This window comes from Silurus aristotelis (assembly GCF_946808225.1).
Source record: "Silurus aristotelis genome assembly, chromosome: 14".
Lineage (NCBI taxonomy): Eukaryota > Metazoa > Chordata > Actinopteri > Siluriformes > Siluridae > Silurus > Silurus aristotelis.
The window spans coordinates 28,342,011-28,352,010 of NC_139587.1; the positions used below are offsets into that span (position 1 = coordinate 28,342,011).

Here is a 10,000-nt window from a genome sequence, read left to right on the forward strand (position 1 = left end):
TGGTAGAGGATGGAGGGATGAATGGAGAAGTGGTAAAGGATGGAGTGATGAATGGAGAAGTGGTAGAGGATGGAGTGATGAGTGGAGCAGTGGTAGATGATGGAGTGATGAGTGGAGCAGTGGTAAAGGATGGAGTGATGAATGGAGAAGTGGTAGAGGATGGAGTGATGAATGGAGAAGTGGTACAGGATGGAGGGATGAGTGGAGCAGTGGTAGAGGATGAAGGGATGAATGGAGAAGTGGTAGAGGATGGAGGGATGAGTGGAGAAGTGGTAGAGGATGGAGTGATGAGTGGAGAAGTAGTAGAAGATGGTGTGATGAATGGAAAAGTGGTGGAGGATGGAGAGATGAATGGAGAAGTGGTAGAGGATGGAGGGATGAATTGAGAAGTGGTAAAGGATGGAGTGATGAATGGAGAAGTGGTAGAGGATGGAGTGATGAATGGAGTGGTAGAGGATGGAGTGATAAATGGAGGAGTGGTAAAGGATGGAGTGATGAATGGAGGAGTGGTAGAGGATGGAGAGATGAATGGAGGAGTGGTAGATGATGGAGGGATGAGTGGAAAGGTGGTAGATGATGGAGAGATGAGTGGAGAAGTGGTAAAGGATAGAGTGATGAATGGAGAAGTGTTAGATGATGGAGGGATGAGTGGAGAAGTGGTAGAGGATGGAGTAATGAATGGAGGAGTGGTAGAGGATGGAGTGATGAATAGAGGAGTGGTAGAGGATGGAGTGATGAATGGAGAAGTGGTAGAGGATGGAGTGATGAATGGAAGAGTGGTAGAGGATGGAGTGATGAATGGAGGAGTGGTAGAGGATGGAGAGATGAATAGAGGAGTGGTGGATGATGGAGGGATGAGTGGAGAAGTGGTAGAGAATGGAGTGATGAATGAAGGAGTGGTAGAGGATGGAGTGATGAATGGAGTGGTAGAGAATGGAGTGATGAATGGAGAAGTGGTAGAGGATGGAGTGATGAATGGAGGAGTGGTAAAGGATGGAGTGATGAATGGAGGAGTGGTAGAGGATGGAGTGATGAATGGAGAAGTGGTAGATGATGGAGGGATGAGGGGAGAAGTGGTAGAGGATGGAGAGATGAGTGGAGAAATGGTAGAGGATGGAGTGATGAATGGAGGAGTAGTAGAGGATGAAGTGATGAATGGAGGAGTGGTAGAGGATGGAGCGATGAATGGAGGAGTGGTAGAGGATGGAGTGATGAATTGAGGAGTGGTAGATGATGGAGGGATGAGTGGAGAAGTGGTAGAGGATGGAGTGATGAATAAAGGAGTGGTAGAGGATGAAGTGATGAATGGAGTGGTAGAGGATGGAGTGATGAATGGAGGAGTGGTAGAGGATGGAGGGATGAATGGAGAAGTGGTAGAGGATGGAGGGATGAGTGGAGCAGTGGTAGAGGATGGAGGGATGAGTGGAGCAGTGGTAGAGGATGGAGGGATGAGTGGAGCAGTGGTAGAGGATGGAGGGATGAATGGAGAAGTGGTAGAGGATGGAGGGATGAGTGGAGAAGTGGTAGAGGATGGAGTGATGAGTGGAGAAGTAGTAGAAGATGGTGTGATGAATGGAAAAGTGGTGGAGGATGGAGAGATGAATGGAGAAGTGGTAGAGGATGGAGGGATGAATGGAGAAGTGGTAAAGGATGGAGTGATGAATGGAGAAGTGGTAGAGGATGGAGTGATGAATGGAGTGGTAGAGGATGGAGTGATAAATGGAGGAGTGGTAGAGGATGGAGTGATGAATGGAGGAGTGGTAGAGGATGGAGAGATGAATGGAGGAGTGGTAGATGATGGAGGGATGAGTGGAGAGGTGGTAGATGATGGAGAGATGAGTGGAGAAGTGGTAAAGGATAGAGTGATGAATGGAGAAGTGGTAGATGATGGAGGGATGAGTGGAGAAGTGGTAGAGGATGGAGTAATGAATGGAGGAGTTGTAGAGGATGGAGTGATGAATAGAGGAGTGGTAGAGGATGGAGTGATGAATGGAGAAGTGGTAGAGGATGGAGTGATGAATGGAAGAGTGGTAGAGGATGGAGTGATGAATGGAGGAGTGGTAGAGGATGGAGAGATGAATAGAGGAGTGGTAGAGGATGGAGGGATGAGTGGAGAAGTGGTAGAGGATGGAGGGATGAGTGGAGCAGTGGTAGAGGATGGAGGGATGAGTGGAGCAGTGGTAGAGAATGGAGTGATGAATGGAGAAGTGGTAGAGGATGGAGGGATGAGTGGAGCAGTGGTAGAGGATGGAGGGATGAGTGGAGCAGTGGTAGAGGATGGAGGGATGAGTGGAGCAGTGGTAGAGGATGGAGGGATGAGTGGAGCAGTGGTAGAGGATGGAGGGATGAGTGGAGCAGTGGTAGAGGATGGAGGGATGAGTGGAGAAGGGCTTTAGAGGTGAAGTTATAATTAATTGTGAATGAAATGTTTCTCTGCTGAAATGTTCGAAGGTCATAAATGATATTATTTAGTGTTTTTTTATGGTGTTATTTTTACAGTCTGTGTGTGAGAATAAAACTCGACGTCTCCTCTGTCCGAAAGACATCAGAAGCTCCAGCTTCACCTCTGACAGTTCCAGAGCGCAGACACGAGACGCTTCCTCACAACACAGTCGAATATTAAATAAATAAAAAATCCAGATGTGGAACGTATTGAAGTCTGTTGATTGAAACACAATATTCATGTAATAAAAGTTTCATGGCATTTTGCAGCTCGAGCGAGTGTGGAGGGAAACTTCAGTAAATCGTGTTTGTCCACAGACTGGAGCATGAAAACGTCTTTATAGAAGCGTTCAGGAAGTCAGACTAATCCTCTCACACTGTTAGTGTGTGTGTGTGTGTGTGTGTGTGTGTGTGTGTGTGTGTGTGTGTGTGTGTGTGTGTGTAATTGTGTGTGTGTGTGCAATTGTGTGTGTGTGTGTGTGTGTGTAATTGTGTGTGTGTGTGTGTGTGTGTGTGTGTGTAATTGTGTGTGTGTGTGTGTGTGTGTGTGTAGCTGTGTGTGTGTGTGTGTGTGTGTGTATTACAGTCCTTCGGGCAGAAATCCTGTCACTGTTAGCCTTATCGTTCTGAATGTGTATGCTTATTTCAGTCTCTCTCTCTCTCTCTCTCTCTCTCTCTCTCTCTCTCTCTCTCTCTCTCTCTCTCTCTCTCTCTCTCTCTTTCTTTCACTATCCTTCTTCAGCTCTCTTTTTTCTCTCTCCCTTTCTCTCTCTTCTCTCTCTCTCTCTCTCTCTCTCTCTCTCTCTCTCTCTCTCTCTCTCTTTCGCTCCGCATTGCGTTTGTTTTTAAACTCCATTTATTTTTCGATTTGTTTTTGCACTGGATTACGTCGCGACTCAGAGCAATTCTGGACACGGATTAAGCCATGGTCTTGGAACAAATGACATTGTTGAAGGGAATTCTTGATTAAATCGTCCTTCGTTCCTCTATTCCAGTACAAATCCTGAACACGTGACCTTGGATTGAGCTACTGTAGAAGGTCGAAAAGTGACCAAAGTGACCTTGAAGGACATCATGTAAAATATTATGCTGGAGGAATGAGTGGAGGAGTGGTAGAGGATGGAGGGATGAGGGGTGTGGTAGAGGATGAAGGGATGAGTGGAGCAGTGGTAGAGGATGGATGGATGAGTTGAGCAGTGGTAGAGGATGGAGGAATGAGTGGAGCAGTGGTAGAGGATGGATGGATGAGTGGAGCAGTGGTAGAGGATGAAGGGATGAGTGGAGCAGTGGTAGAGGATGGAGAGATGAGTGGAGCAGTGGTAGAGGATGGAGGGATGAGTGGAGCAGTGGTAGATGATGGAGAGATGAGTGAAGAAGTGGTAGAGGATAAAGGGATGAGGGGTTTGGGAGAGAATGGAGGAATGAGGGGTGTGGTAGAGGATGGAGGGATGAGTGGAGCAGTGGTAGAGGATGGAGAGATGAGTGGAGCAGTGGTAGAGGATGGAGGGATGAGTGGGTGTGGTAGTGGATGGAGGGATGTTTGGAGTAGAGGATGGAGGGATGAGTGGAGCAGTGGTAGAGGATGGAGGGATAAGTAGAGCAGTGGTAGAGGATGGAGAGATGAGTGGAGCAGTGGTAGAGGATGGAGAGATGAGTGGAGCAGTGGTAGAGGATGGAGGGATGAGTGGAGCAGTGGTAGAGGATGGAGGGATGAGTGGAGCAGTGGTAGATGATGGAGGGATGAGTGGAGCAGTGGTAGAGGATGGAGGGATGAGTGGGTGTGGTAGAGGATGGAGAGATGAGTGAAGCAGTGGTAGAGGATGGAGAGATGATTGGAGAAGTGGTAGAGGATGGAGAGATGAGTGGAGCAGTGGTAGAGGATGGAGAGATAAGTGGAGCAGTGGTAGAGGATGGAGAGATGAGTGAAGCAGTGGTAGAGGATGGAGAGATGATTGGAGAAGTGGTAGAGGATGGAGGGATGAGTGAAGCAGTGGTAGAGGATGGAGGGATGAGTGGAGCAGTGGTAGAGGATGGAGGGATGAGTGGAGCAGTGGTAGAGGATGGAGAGATGATTCGAGAAGTGGTAGAGGATGGAGGGATGAGTGAAGCAGTGGTAGAGGATGGAGGGATGAGTAGTGCAGTGGTAGAGGATGGAGGGATGAGTGGAGCAGTGGTAGAGGATTGAGGGATGAGTGGAGCAGAGGTAGAGGATGGAGGGATGAGTGGAGCAGTGGTAGAGGATGGAGGGATGAGTGGAGCAGAGGTAGAGGATGGAGGGATGAGTGGAGGAGTAGTAGAGGATGAAGTGATGAATGGAGGAGTGGTAGAGGATGGAGCGATGAATGGAGGAGTGGTAGAGGATGGAGTGATGATTGGAGGAGTGGTAGATGATGGAGGGATGAGTGGAGACGTGGTAGAGGATGGAGTGATGAATGGAGGAGTGGTAGAGGATGAAGTGATGAGTGGAGCAGTGGTAGAGGATGGAGGGATGAGTGGAGCAGAGGTAGAGGATGGAGGGATGAGTGGAGCAGTGGTAGAGGATGGAGGGATGAGTGGAGCAGAGGTAGAGGATGGAGGGATGAGTGGAGCAGTGGTAGAGGATGGAGGGATGAGTGGAGCAGAGGTAGAGGATGGAGGGATGAGTGGAGCAGTGGTAGAGGATGGAGGGATGAGTAGTGCAGTGGTAGAGGATGGAGGGATGAGTGAAGCAGTGGTAGAGGTTGGAGGGATGAGTGGAGCAGAGGTAGAGGATGAAGGGATGAGTGGAGCAGTGGTAGAGGATGGAGGGATGAGTGGAGCAGTGGTAGAGGATGGAGGGATGAGTGGAGCAGAGGTAGAGGATGAAGGGATGAGTGGAGCAGTGGTAGAGGATGGAGGGATGAGTGGAGCAGTGGTAGAGGATGGAGAGATGAGTGAAGCAGTGGTAGAGGATGGAGAGATGATTGGAGAAATGGTAGAGGATGGAGAGATGAGTGGAGCAGTGGTAGAGGATGGAGAGATAAGTGGAGCAGTGGTAGAGGATGGAGGGATGAGTGGGTGTGGTAGAGAATGGAGAGATGAGTGAAGCAGTGGTAGAGGATGGAGAGATGATTGGAGAAGTGGTAGAGGATGGAGGGATGAGTAAAGCAGTGGTAGAGGATGGAGGGATGAGTGGAGCAGTGGTAGAGGATGGAGGGATGAGTGGAGCAGTGGTAGAGGATGGAGAGATGATTGGAGAAGTGGTAGAGGATGGAGGGATGAGTGAAGCAGTGGTAGAGGATGGAGAGATGAGTGGAGCAGTGGTAGAGGATGGAGAGATGAGTGGAGCAGTGGTAGAGGATGGAGGGATGAGTGGGTGTGGTAGAGGATGGAGAGATGATTGGAGAAGTGGTAGAGGATGGAGGGAGGAGTGGAGCAGTGGTAGAGGATGGAGGACTGAGTAGTGCAGTGGTAGAGGATGGAGGGATGAGTGGGTGTGGTAGAGGATGGAGAGATGATTGGAGAAGTGGTAGAGGATGGAGGGAGGAGTGGAGCAGTGGTAGAGGATGGAGGACTGAGTAGTGCAGTGGTAGAGGATGGAGGGATGAGTGGAGCAGTGGTAGAGGATGGAGGGATGAGTGGAGCAGAGGTAGAGGATGAAGGGATGAGTGGAGCAGTGGTAGAGGATGGAGGGATGAGTGGAGCAGTGGTAGAGGATGGAGGGATGAGTGGAGCAGAGGTAGAGGATGAAGGGATGAGTGGAGCAGTGGTAGAGGATGGGGGGATGAGTGAAGCAGTGGTAGAGGATGGAGGGATGAGTGGAGCAGAGGTAGAGGATGGAGGGATGAGTGGAGCAGAGGTAGAGGATGGAGGGATGAGTGGAGCAGAGGTAGAGGATGGAGGGATGAGTGGAGCAGAGGTAGAGGATGGAGGGATGAGTGAAGCAGTGGTAGAGGATGGAGAGATGAGTGGAGCAGTGGTAGAGGATGGAGAGATGAGTGGAGCAGTGGTAGAGGATGGAGGGATGAGTGGGTGTGGTAGAGGATGGAGAGATGATTGGAGAAGTGGTAGAGGATGGAGGGAGGATTGGAGCAGTGGTAGAGGATGGAGGACTGAGTAGTGCAGTGGTAGAGGATGGAGGGATGAGTGGAGCAGTGGTAGAGGATGGAGGGATGAGTGGAGCAGTGGTAGAGGATGGAGGGATGAGTGGGTGTGGTAGAGGATGGAGAGATGATTGGAGAAGTGGTAGAGGATGGAGGGAGGAGTGGAGCAGAGGTAGAGGATGGAGGGATGAGTGGAGCAGAGGTAGAGGATGGAGGGATGAGTGAAGCAGTGGTAGAGGATGGAGAGATGAGTGGAGCAGTGGTAGAGGATGGAGAGATGAGTGGAGCAGTGGTAGAGGATGGAGGGATGAGTGGGTGTGGTAGAGGATGGAGAGATGATTGGAGAAGTGGTAGAGGATGGAGGGATGAGTGGAGCAGTGGTAGAGGATGGAGGGATGAGTGGAGCAGTGGTAGAGGATGGAGAGATGAGTGAAGCAGTGGTAGAGGATGGAGAGATGATTGGAGAAATGGTAGAGGATGGAGAGATGAGTGGAGCAGTGGTAGAGGATGGAGAGATAAGTGGAGCAGTGGTAGAGGATGGAGGGATGAGTGGGTGTGGTAGAGAATGGAGAGATGAGTGAAGCAGTGGTAGAGGATGGAGAGATGATTGGAGAAGTGGTAGAGGATGGAGGGATGAGTAAAGCAGTGGTAGAGGATGGAGGGATGAGTGGAGCAGTGGTAGAGGATGGAGGGATGAGTGGAGCAGTGGTAGAGGATGGAGAGATGATTGGAGAAGTGGTAGAGGATGGAGGGATGAGTGAAGCAGTGGTAGAGGATGGAGAGATGAGTGGAGCAGTGGTAGAGGATGGAGAGATGAGTGGAGCAGTCGTAGAGGATGGAGGGATGAGTGGGTGTGGTAGAGGATGGAGAGATGATTGGAGAAGTGGTAGAGGATGGAGGGAGGAGTGGAGCAGTGGTAGAGGATGGAGGACTGAGTAGTGCAGAGGTAGAGGATGAAGGGATGAGTGGAGCAGTGGTAGAGGATGGAGGGATGAGTGGAGCAGTGGTAGAGGATGGAGGGATGAGTGGAGCAGAGGTAGAGGATGAAGGGATGAGTGGAGCAGTGGTAGAGGATGGGGGGATGAGTGGAGCAGTGGTAGAGGATGGAGGGATGAGTGGAGCAGAGGTAGAGGATGGAGGGATGAGTGGAGCAGAGGTAGAGGATGGAGGGATGAGTGAAGCAGTGGTAGAGGATGGAGAGATGAGTGGAGCAGTGGTAGAGGATGGAGAGATGAGTGGAGCAGTGGTAGAGGATGGAGGGATGAGTGGGTGTGGTAGAGGATGGAGAGATGATTGGAGAAGTGGTAGAGGATGGAGGGAGGATTGGAGCAGTGGTAGAGGATGGAGGACTGAGTAGTGCAGTGGTAGAGGATGGAGGGATGAGTGGAGCAGTGGTAGAGGATGGAGGGATGAGTGGAGCAGTGGTAGAGGATGGAGGGATGAGTGGGTGTGGTAGAGGATGGAGAGATTATTGGAGAAGTGGTAGAGGATGGAGGGAGGAGTGGAGCAGAGGTAGAGGATGGAGGGATGAGTGGAGCAGAGGTAGAGGATGGAGGGATGAGTGAAGCAGTGGTAGAGGATGGAGAGATGAGTGGAGCAGTGGTAGAGGATGGAGAGATGAGTGGAGCAGTGGTAGAGGATGGAGGGATGAGTGGGTGTGGTAGAGGATGGAGAGATGATTGGAGAAGTGGTAGAGGATGGAGGGAGGAGTGGAGCAGTGGTAGAGGATGGAGGACTGAGTAGTGCAGTGGTAGAGGATGGAGGGATGAGTGGAGCAGTGGTAGAGGATGGAGGGATGAGTGGAGCAGAGGTAGAGGATGAAGGGATGAGTGGAGCAGTGGTAGAGGATGGAGGGATGAGTGGGTGTGGTAGAGGATGGAGAGATGATTGGAGAAGTGGTAGAGGATGGAGGGAGGAGTGGAGCAGTGGTAGAGGATGGAGGACTGAGTAGTGCAGTGGTAGAGGATGGAGGGATGAGTGGAGCAGTGGTAGAGGATGGAGGGATGAGTGGAGCAGAGGTAGAGGATGAACGGATGAGTGGAGCAGTGGTAGAGGATGGAGGGATGAGTGGAGCAGAGGTAGAGGATGAAGGGATGAGTGGAGCAGTGGTAGAGGATGGAGGGATGAGTGGAGCAGAGGTAGAGGATGGAGGCATGAGTGGAGCAGTGGTAGAGGATGGAGGGATGAGTGGAACAGAGGTAGAGGATGGAGGGATGAGTGGGTTTTGGGGTTTGCGAGCAGGAAACTATAAATAAACACAAAACTAAATCCAGACAAAATGTTCACACTGTGACGGAGTTTTCGGTTTTAAGACATCTTTAGAAATGTTTACAATGTTGTCGTGTCGTCATCGTAAGATTGAGAAAACGCAAGTCCAACCGTCGCAACTCGGGGACTTGTAATTCGCTTGACTGTTTAGTTTCTGGTGTTTGACCTTTGGAATTGGTTTCGGATGAGAACGTGATCTTGATAAGAACGTGAACGTGAAATCTTCACAATTTTGGCTCATTTGACCAGGAGATTCGCTACTCTTGGACTGTGGAGTTGTGGGTTTTAGCTGCAGATCTCAGCGTGTGGGCTGTGACTCACTTAGAAGCTTGTTAGGATAAAAGCTTCTAAGATAAATAAATAAATTGAAGAGTGACCCGGACGGCCTCGACTCATTTGTTACAGCGAAGTAAAAATGTAAAACATTGTGAATCGATGGCGTAGCGCAGAGAGGTTCGCTGTGCAGCGCTCGTGGGGGAGTTTCTACTCCAGTTTGGAGATGTAGATTAGCCAAGCACTTGTTATATATGTTTGAGAAACGGGTTTCGTGATCGTGTGAAGTCTGTGAGATCGGAGTCTAATTTAAACGAATGAGCCAGTGTTTTATTTCTTGCTCTCTCAAGACTTTTCTGTAGATAATTAGGATCATTTGCATCCGTGAAACTTGGATGGTGATATAATCTGTGATGGTGTGGTTTTAGAAAAAGGAAAAAAAACGCTGTGTTTTTGTTTGTAGGTGTCGATCGCAGTGGGCTTGGCTGGTTTCGCCTGCGTCCTCCTCCTCGTCATGTTCGTCCTCATTAACAAGTACGGAAGGCGCTCCAAGTTCGGCATGAAAGGTAAGAAGTGTGTAAACAGCCTCAGCGTGAGCCTCGGCATGGACGAGAAGAAAAGAACAATATGCTAAATTACAGTTTTGTTCTGTTTTACAAAATTCCCATGTGGTGATTGTTCTCAAGAAAAGTGTTCAGTTTCAGATTTTTAGAATTTTTCATGGTGGTGGTGATCACTCACTGCCTAGTCCCATGGTTCCACAGGCTTCTGGCTCTTTGGGTTTCTTATTTTACAGAGTTCCTTTTCTCTGTATTTCTCTTTAGTTCCCTGGTGAACTTTATTCTGTAGAATCTGAATTATTGATAACTTTATTATCTCTGACTTTGTTCTCATATGGCATCTGCTGTATATCCAGTGCCTCTTTGTTCTTCTTTAAGGTTTAGTTCTTAGGTCTC

General features: G+C 49.6%; 1 protein-coding gene across 1 annotated transcript in view; it reads left to right on the forward strand.

The window, feature by feature from the left end:
- The window catches only part of ntrk3a (neurotrophic tyrosine kinase, receptor, type 3a), a 167,481-nt gene that overhangs the window by 99,329 nt on the left and 58,152 nt on the right, over nucleotides 1-10,000 (forward strand). Inside the window, exon 10 of the mRNA XM_083561775.1 lies at nucleotides 9,508-9,610. Coding sequence (XP_083417901.1) covers nucleotides 9,508-9,610 — 103 coding nt within the window. The remainder of the gene's footprint in view (nucleotides 1-9,507; nucleotides 9,611-10,000) is intronic.